This window comes from Calypte anna, chromosome 10, assembly GCF_003957555.1.
Source record: "Calypte anna isolate BGI_N300 chromosome 10, bCalAnn1_v1.p, whole genome shotgun sequence".
Taxonomy (NCBI): domain Eukaryota; kingdom Metazoa; phylum Chordata; class Aves; order Apodiformes; family Trochilidae; genus Calypte; species Calypte anna.
The window spans coordinates 4,750,738-4,771,591 of NC_044256.1; the positions used below are offsets into that span (position 1 = coordinate 4,750,738).

The window sequence follows — 20,854 nt, forward strand, 5'->3', positions numbered from 1 at the left end:
GAGAGGACTCAAACTGCAGATTTAAGCAACAGTAAATCTAAGTACAGGATATACCCTAAAACTTCATATATGATCATACTGACGGACATACCTAGTGTCAGCATCAGATGCTGAAGTGTTCCACAGATAAGAATATAGCTGCTTACTTTCTCTAGTCTTCATCCTTATTTTCTGTGCCCGTCTTTTGTAACTGGACAGTGTGCAGTGAGCTGACCCAAAAGGCAAGCTAATTTCAGCCATCAGTCATTGAATCTGACTTCAGAAGGCATTAAGGTAAGTGAGCTCATTCAGGGAAAGACAGGTGGGAAATAGCCTGTATTCATCACCTACCTGAGTTTTGCCAAAGCTTGTCTTCAGGTCAAAAAATGACAAACTGCTTATATTCTAAGTAAAATAGATTTCCTGTCTCCTGTCTTAGTCAGTCTAGAATTCTATCTGGAAAATACATGCCAGAAATTTTGGTGAAAAGAATTCATAATAGTGTTCTGCAGCATTATTTTCTAAGCAATGCCAAAAAAGAACAATGGGAATGAAAACACAGACTTAGTAACAAAACACTTCAAACCCAAATGTTTATCAGATGAGAATCTGAGATACATTGATTCTTGTCTACCTAGAAGCAGTTTGCCTGCACTTCATACAAACTGCTGTACACAGTTTTCTGTTGCAGTGCTGGGCAGTTTACCTGGTCTGTGTTTAGAAAGTAACCTGATTTTAGCTTGTGGTGCTAAAGTAGAGGCAAATCCTTTTACACAGGTTGGTTGTCTGCCAATTCACAGGCTATTATTATTACAGAAATGTTTCTGTACCTCTTCACTGCCATAGCACTGTAACTTCACCCCTTTAGAGAATCCCTTTATGAAAAGCTCTCAAAACATTTTTTTTTCAACTTTTCCTTATGCTAAAGTTCTTCCACTCTTTGTCAGACTTACATCAGTAAGCAAGCAAGAAATAAAACTTATAACACGGATCCTTTGCATCCATTCTGCAAACTGAGAATGCTGGCGCAGTTACGTGATGTAGTGACAGAGCCCCAGGATCCCCCTTTTCTACCAAGTCAATGTGAGAGACTAAAACAACTATGCAAATAAATTGTAAAGGAGATTTGATTATGCCATGACAAAGAAAGGAAGGACACATCCTGCAGAAACACCTTTAGCCCCTCAAATGGAGACTGCAGGAGGAAAATGCTGCAAAGAGCTGATCCCACATCTTCTGTGAGATACCTGGAGGATGCTCAGGCCAGGGAATGGAGTTTTGTAAGCACGTGAAGGAGAGGCACCAATATAATACTAAGCTGAGAACGCTCTCATCACCCTCAGAAGCTACCAGGTTCTCAGAGCCATCACCTTGAGGGTGTGCTTCCTGTCCTTCCATGCTAATAACATGTCCTTACTGGATGTCATGCTACCACTTATCTCACACATCTGATATTTCTGGAGCAGCCCATTGTGGGAGAGTTTCTGGCATAGAGCTGACATTTGTAGAAGTGTAGAAGTATGACTTGTTGCCAGGGAGAGGGCTGAATCCCCTTCCTACCTCTCTGCTCCCTCACATTTGGAGCACAGCGCTGCCAACATGCTCCTGACAGGTCTGAGGAGGCTTCCTGTGCCACAGGGCTGCAGAATAACCTAATCCCATGCAATACTGGAGGATCCTGTCCTGCAGATGCAGTCGCTCCCCGAATGTTAAGCGGTAGACAATTAAAAGAGCCATCACAATGAAAAGAGATAATCTTGCATGTAGCAGTTTTTGCGCTTGTCAGCCACCCAGAAAAACTTCTCCCTGTGTGCTTAAACACTCATCTTTATGTCTGGTATAGATCCTATTCACCAATGTTTATTACACACATCTAAAGCACTTTATGTTTCTCAGGGACTGTACCAATATAGCAAAATGCTGGGAAAAATATTTCTAAAGGCTGATATTTTGTAGCAGCATAGGCTGACTCTCAGCACTGAAGTCACAACAGATACCATTGCACATCCTACATAAAAATATGGCATCAGGCAATTTTTATCACTAAACATATTTTTTCTGACCAGTGAAAAACTACATTGCTCCCATGTGCTACACCAGGCTTACAGATAAAAAGGACTTAACACAGTTTTCTGCTTACTTCAGCAAAACTACCAGAGGAATATTTCACAAATTTCAGTAATTCTGATAAATAATCTAATACCTGAAAATTACATGTGTAGTATTAGTTTTCTCTGTGTTCTTGGAAGAAGCTTATTCCAAGGATAATGTAATGTTTTCAAGAATAATGAATTTACTTTTTTTTCTGGTATATATGACAAATTTTGTTCAAGGATTCCTGGAATTTCAGCATGTTCTATCCTGTCAAAACTGGCCATTTCCTAATTTTAGAAAAATTTAATTGACAAAACATATTTTAAAACTGCTCTACTTAGTTTAAATGTTCACAGGTACTTCTGTCTTTCATAAAGAATTAAATCCCAGATGGTTAAGGTTTTACATTTGGAGACAGCTGTAATAAAGAGTTTAAGCATTCTGTGTCCTGGTTGGGTATTTAAAATTCTCAGCTAACAAACAAGAGAGAGGCTGCTAGGAATGCTTACAGATGTCTTGATTTTACAAGGTTTGGGGTTGCTGGGGTTTCTTTTTGCCAAAGTGCTTTAGTCTAATGTTATTTATTGTTTATGGAAGTTGTTTGTCATTTAAGACATGAAGTGACCACTCCTCCAAAAGAAAGAATCAAGTTACAATCCAGTATTTCATTTTTGGTTGTTTTCCTTTGTAATAGGTGGGAAAGTGGATCCTGGATAAAAGTCCTGCCCAAGACAAGACTACAAGCTGCAGACTCCAATTATCTATAAATCACTTGTGTATCCTGCTGAGAAAGAGAAAAAGGAGGGAAGAGCAAGACAGACAGAAAAACAGGCAGAGGATTTGCCAGATGAACTACTCGATACCTGTCCTAAACCATATTTCTCTCAAAAGCAGCCAGAAATTACCTGGTATCTCAAAACCAAACTTAGAGGAAACATGTTGCCCTTGTTTTTGGCTTAATACTGAAATAAAATAACTTTCTTCTACTTGCTCCTTTAGCATAAAATGTGTAACAACACAGATATTTCTGAGACGATGGCACTATATATTTTCAATTATTAAAGATTCTTCTCCAGGCTAGGTTCTCACAGATAGCCTGATATGATTCCTGACACCCATTACCATTTTCAACAAATTTTAGAACAGATCCTCTGGTTTTAGAACAGTGATATGTGAGTACACTTATTATGCAAACTGATATTCCTCTCAAGTATTATCCACTGCACACTCCTGAAGCATATTTTACACTGAAACTAGCAATAAGCAACATCCATGCCAAATACTACTTGCACAACATGATTGCTCACAAAGTGTAACATCACACATCAAATAAATACATTCCTTAAAACTATTTTCTAAGAAATTATATGCAAGAAACCATGTGCATATTAATTTGCATGTTGCAGTTTGCCTTAATATGTAATGAAATCTAAAATACTTGTATTTCCTCTGAAACACTCTTCTCAAACAGGGAATTGCTGTAACAAATTAGAGGACAAATTAGTTTTGGCATCCGCTTAAAAAAAAGGAAAGATGGAAAGCCTTTAAAGTGATGATATGGAGAGAAAAAAAATCACACTACATTGGCTAAAATGAGTTTCCTATCAGCTTTAAAGCTCCTGTAGTTGTATTTGCAGTAGATAAAAATGTTATCACTTTACTCCAGTGTTGATGTGCTTATTTTCCTATAAAGTAACTCAGTAATGAGAAACTAAGTCAGACACATTGTAATCTGTTTGTACAATACATTTGAAACTTCACCAAGAGAAATTAAAACATCCTTTAAGTAAAGATACTAAGATGCAAAGATTCAAAATATATAAACAAATTTAAAAAATGAAATTGCATTTAGAAATGATTGTTCTTGAAGCCCATTTTAATCAACAAAAGTGACTTAGTTTCATAACACACCTTAGAAAGCCAGCAGATTTTTCTATATTGACCCCAGGGGGTTTGTTCTTAACTCTCTCTTTATGAAAATCAATCTTAAGAAATATTGAGAAGGGTAAATTTTTTTTCCAACTAGTCTTTAAGAGTATATTTAAGTATCACAGAAGTTAGTAGAGAGAGCTGTTCCAGTGCTGTAACAACCTGGTAGTATCAAGAGTCCTCCAGGAATCCTAAGAGTCCCTTGGGCACAAAAGGTAATTCAAGAAAGAAAACATTTTTATTTTCTGATTGAGATATCCAGGTATGTAAATTATGTCCTCTGCAGTACTTCAAAAGCAACAGAAACGTATTTGAGAACTACAGTTTTGCACTGAAAATAAATCCCAACAGTTCTGTAGAAAATACTAAGTTTAAAGAGAAGTAATGTGGCAAAGCCAATCCCCGCAGGTCTAATTTGCTTTTCTGCTATCCTGTGGTTTTTCAGATGATTACAGGGCTAAAAAATCTGTTTCCGTTATTACAGATTCGAGGCAGTTTTTTAGTAGTTTATATCTGCATTGAAGTTGGGTAGGGCAGAATGAAACTGTTTTAAGCAAAATCCCTTCTTTGAAGGGAAAGCCATGAGTTTCCCTGCCATAACAAACGAACACAACTTACCTTGGTGTATTTGATTTCAAGGTTGAGAGTGGGAGAAGGCAGCAGATGCAGAGATGCCATCAGAGCTGCAGGATCTGCCTTCACCTCCCCTGGCATCTCAATTTTACTGGAAGTCATAGTCTTGCGGGAGGGGGTGTTTATAGTGCCACCAAGCCCCCCGCTCTGACCTGATGGCGTGTTATGTTTTGGGTTGGTGTGTCCCCCCCCCTCCAAAACCCAGCGCTGAAGATGTTGCTCTCGTCCTCTGTATATAGGCAGGTGTCAAGCCGGGTCTCTTCTTATTGGACATGGGGGCAGAGGCAGGGGGGCAGGTCCATCCTACCTAGGGCGATAGCGGCACAGCCCCGCTCACTCGCGCGGCGCAGCCGCGGCTTTCTCGGCCCCCGCGTCCCGTCCCGTCCCGGGCGCCGGGGATTCCCCGGCCACAGGCGGAAGGACGGAGCTCCCGGTTGCGGGTCGCTGCCTCCCGCACGGGGAGGAGTGGGCAACGCGGTCAGCGCCGGCGGGAGAGCGGGGGTCGCTACAGATGCCGTGCTCCCCCTCGGCTGCCCCTTGCCCGGCTGAAGGGGGGCGGCGGGGAGGCGCCCGCGTACGGGAGAGGCGAGGCCAACCCCGGCCCCGGCCCGGGCATCCCGCGGGGAGCGCTGGCAGGCTCGCCCCCCCACCGCCCGGGGATCCCCTGCCGCGGCGGGGACCAGAGCCGGGGGGAGACTGGGCCGCACTGGGGAAGCCCTGGCGGGACAAGGGGAGGCCGGGGAAGGGCGAGCTGCCAGCGGCATTGCCTCACAGCCCGGCCGCGGGACCGCCGCGCAGCCAGCGGCATGGGCAGGGCAGGGGCGGGCCGGGCCGGGCTGGTGGCCTCTCACAGGTCGGAGGCCGAAGCGCAATGAGCGCACGGGGCAGCCCCGCAGCGCTTTCGCTGACCCGGCAGGACGAAGCCTGCGCCTCGGGGACACCGCGTCTGTCCCCGCTCCACCGCCAGCACCGCCGCTCTCCTGGTCGGGGGCTCCGCGAAGCACCTGGCGGTTGGGCTTCTGCTCCTGCCCACCACCGCCCCCCATCCCCGCCAGTTCGTCTCGCAGCGCGCCTGCCGCTGCCCGCACCGCATCGCCTTCCCCGTTTGTGGCGTCCGCCATGAAAGCGGCGGCGCTGACACAGACTGATGCGCGGAGCCCCCCGCGCCGCCCCCACCTGCCGGGCCCATCCCCGGCCGCCTGCTGCCCCCTGCCGGACGCGGCCCTCGCCTCCCGCTCCTCACCTCACTCCGGCCTCCCACAGCGTCTCTCCCACGACATGGCGGCCTCCGCCTTCCTCAGCGTCCCCGCACAGGGCTCCCGATGGGCAGTGGGGTTTTCTCCTCAGCACCTCAGTGCCCCTCTGCCGCCCCTCTCCTCCAGGCCGGCGATTCTGCGTGAGCGCTTCGTCCATCTGCCCGTCGGGCTGGGAGGGCCTTTCCCTGGGTCTGTGAGGCCATCTCCTCAAAGCGGGATTCTTGCTCGTCCAGAGTTTCTCCTGCTCCCTTCAGGGAAAGGCGCTGCACACCTTCTTGCGCTTCCCCTTGCGAGGGCCCATGTTTCCTTCCCCCCTTGCTGACGGGCCGCGCTCTCCCTCCTTCCCTCACCTCCCGGAGCTGAGGCGAGGCCCGGCCTGACCCCGCCGCGCTCCCGCCGCTGCCGCACGTGGCACGGCCTGTACGGAGTCCCCGGGCTGGGGGTCTGCACCCAGGGCACCTCTGCTAGCGAATTCCTCTCAGGAGAGAGAGCGCTCAGGTGCTCGCTGCCAGGGCAAGTGCCGCAGCCCAGCTGTGGCTTTCCTTTGTCTTGAAAACCCAAAGGGCCGAATACTCTGTTCAATAAGAGCCACCTGTTCACAGCTGCTGTTGTTGGGGGGTAGCGCGGGTGTCCTCTTGGTGGGATGCCACACCGTGCAAGAGGGTGGGCGTGCCGAACAGTGTGAAGCTGGCAGCCAAAGGGAGCCAGATGCCACTCACTACTCACTGTCTTTAACTCATCAAGCATGCAACAAGCAGCACATGTGCAGCGGACATCTGTCCTGGCTTGGTGGATGGATCAGCAGATGGCTTGAGCTTGCACCCTAACTGGCTGATGGAAATCAGAAATTTAAGGTCAAAGCCCAACACTCTCCTGGTCTAAACTTTCAGGCAGAAAACATGAAGCCAGGACCATTCTTGTTCCTTTAGACAAAATCTTCAAGAAAGTTCTGCTAACTGATGCAAACACTCCCAACATTTTGAAGTCGATCAGATGTCATGTTTTGCAGTTATCACATTGCAGACAGATAAACAGAGAAAGGACACCAAAGCACACAGCTGTCTAAAGCTGGCAAAACAACGCAGCAATAAATATATCACATGGCCTTTTTCTTGACCTAGTCAAGACCAAACAATGGGATCTGGTCATGTTTTGATTTTGTTACATTATCCACTTGCTGATTTCATAGATACTCCTTGCTGTTGTTTTACAAGGCCATGGACAATTGCAAAAACTCTCCCAGCATTCTCTGAGTGTTTGCATAGGAGCACAGGACAAAGGTTGCTTCTGCACAGACAGGAGGCACAGGATATGGAGTGCCATTTAAGTACTTTAAGGATTAACATACATATTCCTCTAAATTTCCAGCTTAATAATGAAGAAACTGCAGATTTTGCTTTCTCTCATTTTTCATCTTGTTTTTCCTCTAATGGAGGAAATGGATCCATAATACTGTGCTGTAATGTGACATGCAGAGCTGTCAGACTCTGACACTTGGGATGAGTGAGACGTTTAAACATCAGAAATTCAATTTTTAATGGCACACTGGCAACATAGACCTAACACTTCATCACAAGGATGACACCTTCTAAAAGCTGTTTTAAAATAAATCAGAGTGGGTATGTGCTCCTTCAAAAGGGAATTGCATTAAAATAAGTTTCAGGAATGAGGAAGCTGTGTAGCAGTTTCATTATTAAACCAAGTCAATAAAGTTCAGGAGATTTTGGCAAGAAGGGGTGCCAGTGCATTTGGAGATGTAGTTCAAACCCACATAACCTGGAGCTGCCTAAAGTGACTTTCATTGAGGTTATACAAACCACATTCCTCTTACTGTAAAAGCAATTCACTTTGCAAAAGCATTTGGAGTCAGACACCTTTGGACTAAACTGCTACCTACACCTCTCTGGCTTCTCCCCAAGTGGAGAATGGCACTGCATAGAATGGCACTGCACTTACTGCACTGCAGGCTTCTGGTTTCCAGGCAGCTTCAGAGGTCTCCACAGAAGAACATGGAAGAGATGTGCCATTGCTCTTCCTGACAGCCAGGGACCACCTGCAGTTCCTCTTCTACCACCTGGAAAAACAATGATTTAGGCCTTAACACCAAGACCACAAGGGGGTTCTCACCCAGTGCAAGAGCAGCTTTGCTGAACAGAATCAGGAGCAAGGTTTGTAATGCTGTGTTGTAATGCAGTGTTGGACACACTGATGGATCCAGCGGGGTGAGCTGCTCCTGCGGTTCAGCACTACACTGGCTGCTTTATGGTAGCAAACTGAGTCATGGCTTCAAATCATGCACATGAATATTTAATTCAACTTCTCTGTGGCAGGGATTACTACCCTTATTGCCCTGAACATTAGGACAATAACTTAGTAATAACACCTAGTATAGAAGTAAAATAGTCTAGCAATTGCCAAGACAAGAAAATCAGAAACAATATCCCAGGTTCAGCCCAAGTTCTGCAGTACCTAAACACCTAAATATGGCAGAGAAACCACTTACTGCAGTCCTGTAGTTTCTGAGGGTTTTGGGTTTTTTTTTTGTGAATCAGCAATACCACATCAACTATCAATTAAGTCAGACTGGCGTATTTTCTGTCACATGAATGTGTCTTAATTAAAATCTTACTTAGACAGCAATATGTTCTGTTTCAGATTGTAATGGCAAAGAAATTACTGTCTTCATATTTTGTGAAGAAATGGCTGTCAACAAAAACAACAAGCAAGTGACTGTTTCTTATTTCAGTGTTAGAATTTAGGCTGGTATACAGGCAAGATAAAAATAATTCCTGAAGAGCATTCCTAAATTGTTGTATTTAGATCAATCCAAATGGACAATTTGAAGAAATACCTTTGTTTCATTTACAAGTCTCAATTTCTCCACTCACCCCCATCAACTGGTATCATTTATAGACAAGGACATAGATGTTGCTTATGCAAACAGCATCTGATGGAAACGGGACCTTTGGTAATGAAAGAAGGTGCAAAGGACAGAGCTGTGATGATGCACAACTCTGAAATGTTTTAAAAAAAGTCATAAAAGCCTTTATCTCTACATATTATATGGCATCTTTTCTCCTTCCACAGAGGAGAAAAGCAGTATAACATATACAGTTTTAACCCTGTCCTCTGTATAGAGATATTTACTTACATAAGGATTTTATTAATAAATTAGCACACATATGGAAAGTTAGATTTTGAACAATGATAAATGTAGCATTTCTAAATTAAATACCATTGTGAAAAGCTTTCAAGTTGTATTATTTGTACATACTGAAATTAAGATGATTTCATATTTTAATAGCAGCAGACTGGTGATCTATCTAAAATTGTTAATCTTACTGTTTACTCTTACTAAATACAGTAAAAAACATTTCTGCCTCCAAAGTAAAACAGGTCTGCTCTAAGTTTTCTTTACTTGAGGAATTCCTGATCATTGCTAAACCACGTTCAAGAGAAATACAAAACAATCCAGATGTCACAGATCTTAAACCAACATTTGCTCTGAAAAATAATGACTACAGATTACGTCCTGTTACTATTTAATGCAATTAACACATTCCTGGTTTGCTCAGATAACTGGCATTTTTCTGCTCTATACTTCTGTGTCCCCATTGCCTAAAGAAAGTCATAAAACTAGAGGACTGGATGAAATTATTTGTATCTCAAATACCTCTTTTCAGCACAGCATATACTGCTACATCACTGAAATGCACAGTAGCTACAGCAGCTCCAACAACCCAGAGCTCTTCATCCTTACTGCTTCAAATCTGTGAGTATTGGTTATGGTCTGAAGTGCAGACTCTAAGCATTTGGTCACACACATGAAGGAACTGAATCCCATCATGCTGTCAGATGATTCCAGGGATTCATTTGAAGATCAGCTTTGAACTTGCCCCCAAATTATTTCAATCTGACTCATAAGTTATTTTATATATACTTCTCTAAACTGTCCCACAAACATTTAGCAAGAACATCCCTGGTTCCTCATACAAATACAGTACTGACTGAGACAACCTACTCTTCTGTACCCTTTGCTTCCTGCCTCAGCAACCATCCCTTCCTATTTCTTTCATGGTTTAGAAATCACTTCTGGAAGAAAAATAGGGACTGAAAAGAAACTTCTACTAAGCTACTTTTCAGTTTAGATTTCCACTTATGAAATCTGAACTTCAGTTTCTGATATAGTAATATATACTGATATGTTCTGATAGAGTACAGTAAAAGCTTCAGCCTCAGGTGTCCTATTTTAATTGCCTGCTATTTTCATTACTGACCACGATGGCAGCAAATGCTTTTCAGGAGATACTTGTATTTTAATTTATCAGCAAACATAAATCACACATTATAGCACTTTTTTCCTCTAGGTTAATTGAATCAATTCTCTAAATGTCTCTAAGCCTGATCATTTGAAAGAGGCTCACAACTTGAAATCTCTTAAGAATTATGGCCCTTTAATTGTGTGCAGGAGGGTAGCAGTCACTGCTCCAGACAAAGATCTTTTTATACGTATCAGATAAAAATATTGTCATACACATAAGCAATATTATCTGCAAAGTAACACCCACAATACTGTGATGCCTCCATAAAATATTACTTTTCAAATATATCAGAGAATTAATTGCCTAAATATTATAAATCTCATTGACGGAGAATTGAAGAATGTTTGAGAATGAGTCTGGATATATTTTAAGTTCTAAAGAAAAAAAAAATCTACTTTTATTTTCTTTATTTCTACCCTATGCTTAACATAGAAAATAAAATAAATGCTGGTATGATTTTCAGTGGCATGCTGGTATCATTTTCATTTCAATGGCTGAAAACAGCCATTTTCATGACTGAAAATCCAGGAATGGCTAATGAAGCCAAAATTGATTTAAAAATGAGTCAAACAGATCAGTTTTCTTACCTGTGATATTGACCCTTTTATACCCAGTAGAACTGTAAATTGTTGCTATAGTAAATTCAGTCCTAAATTGGAACTCAAATTTAAGGATTTAAACAAGCCACAAATCAGTGATAGTGGTAAAGCAGAATATGCTTGGAAGGACAATCAATATTTGACTCGCTTTATAGTTGGGTCAGTTTAAAAAACTACTATTATAACCCAAGTCAACAATGGAAATGTAACATGTCCCTCACTAGACTGTTGTGCAGAAGGTTGGCTTTGCCAGTTATGGAGCAAAACTGAGGTGCCACTCCTTAGTCTGGAGACCACCCAGCTCGCAGCTGCTCCTCAGCTCATCACCACCCTGGATACAGCAACACACAGTCACAAGGTGGTTCCGCCCAGTCTCTGCAGAACAAAACCCAGTTTCTCCTGCAGAACAGCACCCAGCTTCTCCTGTAGAGTATCTGCCCATGGCAGGGAGTGGCAGTGCTTCAGGAGAGTGCTGTGGAGAATGCACACCACTAACTGTGAAGCTCTTGGTTGTAGGGATTCTATTCTGAATTTGAATATATAAAATGCCTTCCTATTTTGAATGTCTCTCCAATTTACCTGTTTGAATTTATTATTTGTAGAACACATCAAGCCTCAAATGGATTGACCTTCTGCTAACATGTATCACCTAATGAATGGATGCAATTAACTAATTCATATTGTACTTTCCAGATCACATTTATCATCCCTAAATGTGTGATTTAGTTTGCAAGTTTTAATTTTTTATTATTACCCTTTAAACTACAGAAATATGTCTTATATTTAATTACCTGAACTTACATATTCAATTAATAGCTTCATTACCTTAATGAACATAGACATTGGGTAGAAGTAATAAAAGACTGCTGCCTGAGTCTGCTCCTCAGTACACCCTATAGAGGGTCTGCTATGAACCTCTGAACTATTTTTTTTTTAATTAAAAAATCTTGATTGTGGAGTTTCAAAGGAACTGGGCCCAGCAACCCAATGTTCTCATACAGGTGCCTGAGATAAATTTCTCATCTATATTGTTAATATTTAATATGTAAAAGAAATCCCAAAGCAAAGCTTATTTTTTCTGAAAAGACAGAGGATTTACACATTCAAACGTGAGTCACTCTGAATGATAGAGGATTAAAAAAATTAAAACAATCAGATTGGTGCCTCACCTGCTACAGGACAAGGGGTGAGTGGAGCATGGAGGCAAACCAAACAAATGCTCTTACTGTGGGAGAGAGAGCACAAAGCACCAGGGAACAGCAGCTCCTACAGAAAATACTTCTGTGACAGAGAAACAAAACTTGGATGGATGAGGTCCTTGGAGGGCCACAAGGAGTGGGCAACAGCTGAAGGTAGCAGTGGGGTGGGGAGTCAGATGCAGGAAACATTGTCACCTTCCTGATGGTGATCACCATTCAGAACCATGAACCAGCTGTCCTATTTAGCTGCACAGATCTGTTTGCCAAGCATGCTACTTGGCCTTTGTGTGTCAGTAGAGTCAAATCTGTCATTATCTTTGGCTTTCCTGTTAAATCTCTTATATTAATTAGGTAGGCTCAGATCTCCTGCTCTCCACAACCCTACAGGTAGCCATAATAAATCTCAGGGTGTCTGTTACTATAGGGAATCTGTGTCCTGTAGAAAGATGAAAAGTTTTGACAATGCATCTCATTTGGCTTAAGAAAACAGGGCTTAGAACACTGCAAAGCCCATGGGATATACTTTGAGGTTTTCTTCATGCTGTGTGGATATATTTACCAAAATATCTGTTGTTTTTAATAGCAAAGCTGAATTTAAAATTTTGATCTCCATTTTGAGGTCTTGTTATAAAGAGCTCAGAAAAGAGTTATTTTAAAAGGAATATGCTGTCATTAATCTTTCTTTACATTTATTTCTTCTGCACAATAACTTTAGAAGAAGAGGGAACACATAGGGGAAAAAAGAGCAGACAATTGGCTGCAACAATGTGTTTGTCTGTACTAAACTGATCTGTTCCTTAAAAGCAAATTCTTCTTACATTGTCTTTTTCCATATGCACTCAGAAATTCAGACCTTCCCATACTGCAAGCTACCAGATAGGATAGACCTGTACCCAGCACATTCAGAAGGAAGCACAGATAGTACTGGTGCACGTATCCATCTGTACAGCACTTCCTGACACTTTGACATTTTGCCAGCACTGACAGTCCTGTCACAAAGCCCTTCAGTGTGGAATGTTATCTATGCCCCACTATGCCAACGCAGCTATTGCAGAGATTAAACCAGCTTGGAAGCTCATGTATACACAGACATGTCTGTACAACAAATTTTAAAATTTACCATCATTAATTGTATAACTATATATACTAGATATGCATGTAGTGATGGTCACTTATGCACTGGTGTGCCTGGTCAATTAAGAACAAAGAGAAGTTTTTGGTTATGCTTTAGAGAAAGGACAGTTTAATTCTCCCTGAAATTGGCATCAGCAACAGTGGACTCACACAAGCTTTGAACCAAGCCTTAAAGTTCACTGGCAAAAAGCTTGAAAACTCACATATGTGGTGTGGTTTTGATCTCATATTCATGATCTGGACTGAAATGTTTTATCTGGACATGGGGCTCACAGAAACAGAGAAGAAAGAACAAAAGAAATTCTTAAGGGGTCATGTTGTGTGCCCTGCCTCTGCCTCAAGGTGGGCTCAGCTAGACTTGAGCACATTACAGATATTTGCCCCCATGACCATTCACCAGAAACTACAGCAATGCTAAAGAGATGATCAAAAAACATTACAACTGAAAAAATAAGGGTTTTATGCACTCAGAAAGCTTAGAATGCTGAATTACAGAGTGTTCAGATCTTCCTCACCTGAAGTTTTTTGAGTTGCCCAGCAGCAGAATCAATCCACAAAGCAGAGTATCCTGAACAGACGCTTCTTTTCTGTATTAAAACATAAATATATATCAGGCAAAGACATTTGATCAGGGAAATGAATTATACTAGATGTATACATTCAGACACTGCCTAATTCAACTAAAATCAGCAGATCTAGCATTAAAAATAATTTGGTCCATATTATTACAATACAAAAAAATGTGGTGCATTTACAGGCTTGGTTTCTGCAGCTGTGTTTGCTTAGGTTTTATTACATCAGTAATAACAATTTATGTTATACTCTGAATAATGTGCTATTAAAAATTCAATGCAGTATAATACTGTTTACCCATGGGATTTCAACTGTGGGAGCTATGTGTGTTATTCTCCACTTTGCTATTTCTATAGGACTGAAGATTTCTATAAGAACAGGTAGGTTAAATACACTGTATGAACTCCTCCTCTGCTTGAATCCAGGTGAAGAAAAGAAATAGCTCAGTCCAGTCTGCCTCAGACCTCTGGTCACAAATTCAAGCACAAACAATAATATCAATGTGCTTTTTGATGTCTTTGAAGAATGTACATAGATTTGTGAGGGATAAAGTCCCTTAACAGAATCCACCTGATGCTTCTACAGAGTACCAACTTTATCTGTGTGTCTATTGATTTTACTCTTTACAACAGTTCATCTGATTTTCCTGGCATAGAAGTCACATTGACAGTTCTTGCAGTTCCCATGATCACCTTTGGAGGACTCTTGAAAGACTAATGGATCAGTGGTACAATTCCTATGTTCTATTTTCCTGGATGGATGTCTGCATGTTCTTCCCCTCAGGCACCCCAAATGTCAATATTTATAGATGGCACTATCAGTATCCTTACCATTACGACTGTGGGAGCAGGGCCCAGTTGAGGGAGATCAGTAGAAGACAATAACCAATGCATTTTCTTTCCACTGTTCAACCAGGTGGTCCATTGCATGTGTCTAAAAGGCAGTAGAATGGAGCATGGATCACTTGGGTTAGTAATTAAGGTCAAAGTTTTCATGCTGTTTATCTTTACATTTTACTTGTCTTTCTTGTAATGCTACATAAATATTTGTTAGATTTGGGAAATATCTTTAGAACCTCTTTCTGAATAGAATCAAAGAGAAACTTAATTCAATTTTTCTGTGTTTACCCCTTTTCTATTTGAAAATTATTCCAAAGTCTAGCAGTGACTTTAAACTGCCAGTTGTCACAAGCTGGAAGTACTTACCAAGAGAGCATCAGCCCCTGTTGTGCTCCATTCTTCTATACTTTCTTAGAGCATCTGCTTGAACCCGGCTATGGGGCTGAGGAGGACCTTTGGTCTAATGTAGCATCACAGCTCTTATTAATGGAGTTAAATCATGTGATTTCTACAAAGAATTTAAAATCTGAAGAAAACAAACATTATTTATGTAGTGAAATGAGGCAACCAGGTGCCACTAATTGCCAGGGAGTGAGCATGAGCTTGTGTCAAGCCCACCTGTGCCTAATTAGGGTGGGGCCCCACTGCGCATGAGCAGGACCAGGGGGCCAATAAAAGGTGAGGCCTAAGACACAGGTGGAGCTCAGTCCTGAGCTAGCCAGCAGAGAGGCCATTCGCTCTTGGAGCAGCACCACCGATTGGGGCTAGTCAACTCTGAGAGCCACAGGCTTAGAGCATTGCTTGGGGTGTGTCGTTATGTGCTTACGCGTTACATGTTGGTACCCAAGGGTGAGGCTCTGGTGGTGCAGCCGGCTAGTACGCAGTACCGCAATGCCAAGGTCGCGGGTTTGAGACTCCTCAGAGCCTCACCCTAAGGGCGATGAGGGCTAGTGGCGCAATCAAGGGAGTGCTGCTGCTCCAAGAGCGACTGGCCACACTGCTGGCTAGCTCAGGACTGAGCTCTGCCTGTGTCTTAGGCCTCACCTTTTATTGGCCCCCTGGTCCTGCTCATGCGCAGTGGGGGCCCACCCTAATCAGGCACAGGTGGGCTTGACACAAGCTCATGCTCACTCCCTGGCAATTAGTGGCACCTGGTTGCCTCATTTCACTACATATATACAGAAACAGTTCTCCCTCTTGTAAAGACAAAAAACTGTTATAAGGAAGGCAACGTGCTCTGGAAAAATAAGTAGGGGGTTCTTTCTCTGATGTGTTATTGCTCCACTGTTAGTTGAAAATTAGCACCAATGCCTTCACACCTGTTAAGAGAATAAACTAAGAGGTATCTGCATAGTGCCTCTCTCAAGAGACCTGCATCTGTATAAAAGAAAGAATGGCTATGGGCAAACAACTGTAAATGGCTTTCATAAATGTATTTATTTATTTCTCATTTTCCTGGAAGAGAGGAAGTGGTTTATCTCATTCCTGCTGTAATGATTGGCCTCCCTAGCATCCTCCCTCAGTTCTACTGTACACATAATTCTGAAGGATTTATCCCACAGACATAATAAACATATAATTTAGCATGCTGTGATAATTAAGATCTTGAATAATATCTTTATTTTGCAGTGGTGCAGGGTAAAGGTTTTCAAACTGCTGTATGCAGGCTCTTCTCAGGGGCTTCCCAGAAGCAGCTCCTGCTGTCTGTGCAAGTGCTGCCTTGTGCCTCAGGCAGGTCTTGTGGTTCAGAACCTGCAGCACCCCTAAAGCAGAGCATTCCTGCTGCTGCACAGGTGCTCACCCTGCCTCCTGCAGCACCAGGACAGATGCAGTCATCTCATACTTCATCAGCTATGTGGCTTTCCAGACATCAGCATTTGCTGAGTCCAGCTAGAGGCAGAGCAGTCCTTGAATGCAGAGGTAGATAAAAGATGAGTAAAAGGACATGGAAAAATGGTTAAGAATTAAAATTGGGTGGTGGGGGTGAACCAAGTGGTTAAGGGACGAAATTGGTGGTGGTGAGGTGACTGCTGCAGGGAACATGCTTGAGTCCTAGCTTGAGGCAAGGAAGAGCCATGATCTGATACAGAAGTGGCCCATTTGCCTAATCCTGTTAAGGTCTGTCCTTTTCACAGCAGACAACAGTCCTGACAGACCTAAACATATTTACCACCAAGCTAAAAGAGGTTTAGGACAGATACAAACAAAGGTACCAAGCATCTACAACACATGCCAAAATAATCTACCAGAGCCAGGCTAAAGTGTTGGTGTCAAGTCAAACGACAGAAGACACTTGTAAATCAACCAGACAGCATGTTAGCCAAGGCAGTGTCACATCTGATAAAACCATGCTTCATACTGTAGCACCTATCTTCTTTTAAGCTAAACACAGTGGAGACATGCAGTCACCCAGTGTCTCACTTGCCTAACTGCTTTACAGGGAACTGCTGGACTGACGCAGATTTCATTAAACGTTCCTCATTTATTCTGCCTCATTGCTTTTGTAAACAGGGTGGGCCAGTAGACAACAAAGCATTTAGTTCAGAAAGGCTACCGTGAGTATATATACAAATTCAGCATACTAGGCACTAAGGCAAGATTCCTTGTTAGCCACTGAAATCCCTCAGAAGGGACAAGACAGGAGCTTTTGTTTACAGAGTAGAAAAGTAGAAATTCTCACAAGCATTCACTCTCTTTTTACAGCCTCCCCTTGAAAAGTTTTTGGACAGCCAATAGTAGCACAATTTAAATGCCAATCTAGGTCACAGAAATTTTCAAACACATTTTGGTTCCTTACTTTGTGGTTTCTCTTTTTGCCTTTTTTGATCAGGGTGACAAGAACAACATTTAGCTAGGAACAACATTTTTACTAGGAAAAAAACCAACACAACATAGCAGGAAAGATAATGATTAATCCATTCTGCAAGAAAAAAGAAGAGTCCTGATTGTGAACTTACTGGTATTATCTAATCAGTATAAATAGAAGTGTGCTCAGAGAAGGCACAGGATGGAAAACTCATGATGAATTGTTAGGGCATGTTGAGTTGGTTCTGTCATTGCTTGCAGTCAGATGATTTCACTGGCTGTACAAGATGAAATCTCATATTTCAATGTATAAGTAAAAGTGTCAAAGTTCAGCTGAAGCAGGGACGAATAGAGAGCAAATTTTGTGTGTATTTGTAACTAGGGCACCAGAGCAATAGAGGAAGCCAAAATGAGCCGGAAAAGCAGAAAGAGTTTAAAGGAGAAATTTGCCTTCAAGAACAGCTTGGTTAAAGAAGCCCTCTCAGAATTCCTGGGAACTTTTATATTGATAGTAAGTGTCAGCTGCTTTCCTTTCTTCCTACTAATCTAATGTTGGACAGTGGTTGTAAGAGGACGAGTATGCTTTTTCTTGTACTATACCAGCAGCTTGGTTACTGCCTGACAAACGTTGTACAGCCTCGAATGAATTGCTTCTATTTAAGGTAAGTTTGTAATTCCTTTCTCCAGCTGATATAATTATCACTGGCTACTAAAAGCAGAAAGCTTTATGTATTACAAATGCCTGATAAGCATTTGATTTCATATAGAAGCAGAATTTCAGTGAACTACCACATTTTGAAAATCCAGATATGCATAATGCATGCTAATAATACTCTTGGTTTGGTTTTGTTTTGTTTTTAAACTCAGTACTTTAATCTATGCTCACAAATTCTATTTGCTTTAACAATCATACCGTATTGCACATGAAGAGAACTTTAGCTGAGTTAGTTCCTGTGAGATAGGGAGATTTAGCAGTTTGATTTTTACTGAATTTATTGGGAGCTGCATTGCTAAACTTTAACTGTTTTATTTTGTTTTTAACTGTACTATATAAATTTGCTTGGCTCTGTAGTAGTGCTACAATTTAGGTAAATACCAAAATTCCCTATTGCTCTTTTTAAATGTTATTTTCTTGCTCAATTTTTGCATTTTGCACTGGGTCACAGAGCGGCTCAGTAATTTACCAGGGTAGAGAGCAAGCTGAGTAGCAGAGCTAGAAGCCAAGCAGCCAAGTATTTATGCCATACTCTTTCTTCCTCCTTTCAGTCTGAGCAAGACAGTCTTGCTAAATATTTCATCATAGTGAAAGGACAGAAAAAATTACAAAGCCAGCATAGTACTGACATAGCATATTTTATAACTGCAGCTGTATTAGCTAAATTTCAAGTAAATGGTCTAAAAAATTCCAGTAGCTCATAAAATACACAGAAATAATGGTCTTCACTACACTTCAGCCAACTGAAATACACAGGCACTAAAGTAACATTATTCTCAAATTTAGTACCATCCATAAGACATTATTACAGTAAGGAGCACATTTAGAAGCAAAGAGCACAAAGCACTTTACAAACATTAATGAATTAAGTGTCACAACACCCTAGTAAAGAGGGGAAAATGTCATTATCTTCATTTTATATATTAGCAAACCTGATTACAGCAGACTGCACAGGAAGCTTGTGGCAGAACTGAATATAACCCAGATCACCTGACTTCCAGTACTCTGGCCTCGCCACAAGATCATCCTCCTCTTTCCATTAATGCAATTAAGCAACTGAAAAAAAACCATATTAAAGCCCAGATTAGACCACAAATGCTATTATTTAGTGTCCTGCTGCACAAGAAGGAAATGCAAACCCAGAACCCATTTTCTAGTATATTCACCATATCAACATAATAGAAAACGAAGCTACAAAATTGTTGTTGATCATCTGAGTTTCTCAGTTCTATCTTGAGTCCTTTCTAGTTTCTATTTTGGCTTAAAGCAGAGAAGAGCCTCACATGGATTACACTGCAGAATTCTCAGTGCTTGGATATCTTGATTTATGTTTGACTTAAGAAGTTAGTGGCAATACAAAGCATTTATTGTGAAGAAACAGACTTTCCTGCTGTCATTTGTATTTTTGCTTTTAGGCTCTGACAGCTAGTAAGTAGTTTCACTTTAAGAACGGATAAATATTAAACCATTAACTTAAATCATAGCTAATGAAAGAGACACTCAGAGGACAGAAGTGTCAGAGAGCAGAAATCCTGGAAAAACAGACATTGTGCATGCAAAAGAAGGGATAGTTTTCTTCCACAGTTCTGTTACGGTGTTTTAATCCTGTTACAAAGTGAGAGGAGAGTTCACAGCCTTCAGCACAGTTGATGCAGATCTCTGCTGAAAGCTGTTTCATGTCACTGTGATGGGGTTTCCAGCCTGTGGGGAGCACCTGCACCAGGCAGCAAGGCAGGGATGAACCTTTCTATTCCCCACAGGCTCTGTCTAGAAATCATTGCCAACTGACTGTACCTAAATCTGCAACCAACCCAGCAGAGCTGGGAAGTCAGTTGGGTATAATTCTGTCCCCTCAAATCACCTCTTTCTATTTTTTCTGGAGAACTTCATCACAGACCACATACTGTCTGGCAGCTTTATTTTCAAAAATTTACAAACTCTAAGATTTTTGGGGGGTATCTAGAAATTTAAATCACTCATCAGGAAAAAAACAGGCCTTCACCTGAAGGTGAGAAGGACTCTGCCTGCAAAGTTGAATAGATTTGAGATAACATGCATTGAGAAAGTTACTGGGTATAGTTTGGATAACATCTCTTGATCATCTCAATAATGCTGCTGTTTGTCTTGCAGCATGGTCTCAGAGCACATAAACAGAATTCTTTTCAGATTAAACTGAAATGGAAGGTGAGGTCCAGAATCACAGCAAATGTGCTGACTATTAATTTATGGTCAGTCTACCAGATCAGACTGTATACTCCTAAGTAATCCTTCATGAGATGTCCATAGCCAGGTTCTCTGAATAGCTAAGCTGCTTGTACTTCACAACTTGATAATGCAGTTGTAGCCTGTGGGAGCCTCCCTCTCTGCTCATCAATGCACCTGATTTCAATTTCTGAGCACTCAGTGAGGAACTCTGAAGCTTAGGAAGCTGGAAGTGCCCTGCTGGATAGGTGAATTCAGTGGGGTACAGAGCAGCTGCCATTTGCACCTGTCTGGGTGACCCCACTGGTGATTAGGCTATTTTGCTCTTTCACCTAATTCTGCTGGGGGGAAAAAAATGTTTCTTTCAATATCAAGCCTTCAATTATTCCCCAAGACATGGCAGGGCTGCTCTAATCACACTCTGGAACAAGAACTGGCAGAGAGAGCTAAAAATGTATGGTCCGTAACCAAGTGCAAATTTCATGTGGATTTGGTAACACTAGGCTTTTGATTACTGTATTGAACTACATTGTATTTACTTTACAAGGTTTCATCAAACTAAGAAAATATTGCAC

General features: G+C 41.8%; 2 protein-coding genes and 1 long non-coding RNA gene across 6 annotated transcripts in view; 1 reads left to right on the forward strand and 2 right to left on the reverse strand.

Moving 5' to 3' along the window:
• The window catches only part of ALDH1A2 (aldehyde dehydrogenase 1 family member A2), a 52,746-nt gene extending 47,570 nt beyond the window's left edge, over nt 1–5,176 (reverse strand). The window contains exon 1 of the mRNA XM_008493890.2: nt 4,621–5,176. Within this exon, the coding sequence (XP_008492112.1) occupies nt 4,621–4,737 (117 nt within the window). The 5' untranslated portion in view covers nt 4,738–5,176. The remainder of the gene's footprint in view (nt 1–4,620) is intronic.
• A 1,703-nt stretch (nt 5,177–6,879) lies between these two features.
• On the reverse strand, nt 6,880–19,960 carry LOC115598843. Of its 3 annotated transcripts, none has more exons than XR_003987967.1 (4): nt 19,010–19,960; nt 14,549–14,651; nt 13,661–13,732; nt 6,880–7,965 (listed from the first exon to the last, which is right to left on the reverse strand). It is a non-coding gene; the product is annotated as an uncharacterized LOC115598843 (long non-coding RNA). The 3 variants fall into 3 exon arrangements; XR_003987969.1 differs by lacking the exon at nt 19,010–19,960 and adding an exon at nt 17,515–17,702; XR_003987968.1 differs by lacking the exon at nt 19,010–19,960 and adding an exon at nt 14,924–15,048.
• AQP9 (aquaporin 9) overlaps nt 17,601–20,854 on the forward strand; it is a 28,998-nt gene continuing 25,744 nt past the window's right edge. Inside the window, exon 1 of one of the 2 annotated variants that reach the window (XM_008493889.2) lies at nt 17,601–17,873. In XM_008493889.2, coding sequence (XP_008492111.1) covers nt 17,772–17,873 — 102 coding nt within the window. In that variant the 5' untranslated portion in view covers nt 17,601–17,771. The other variant, XM_030457065.1, reaches the window with a different exon arrangement.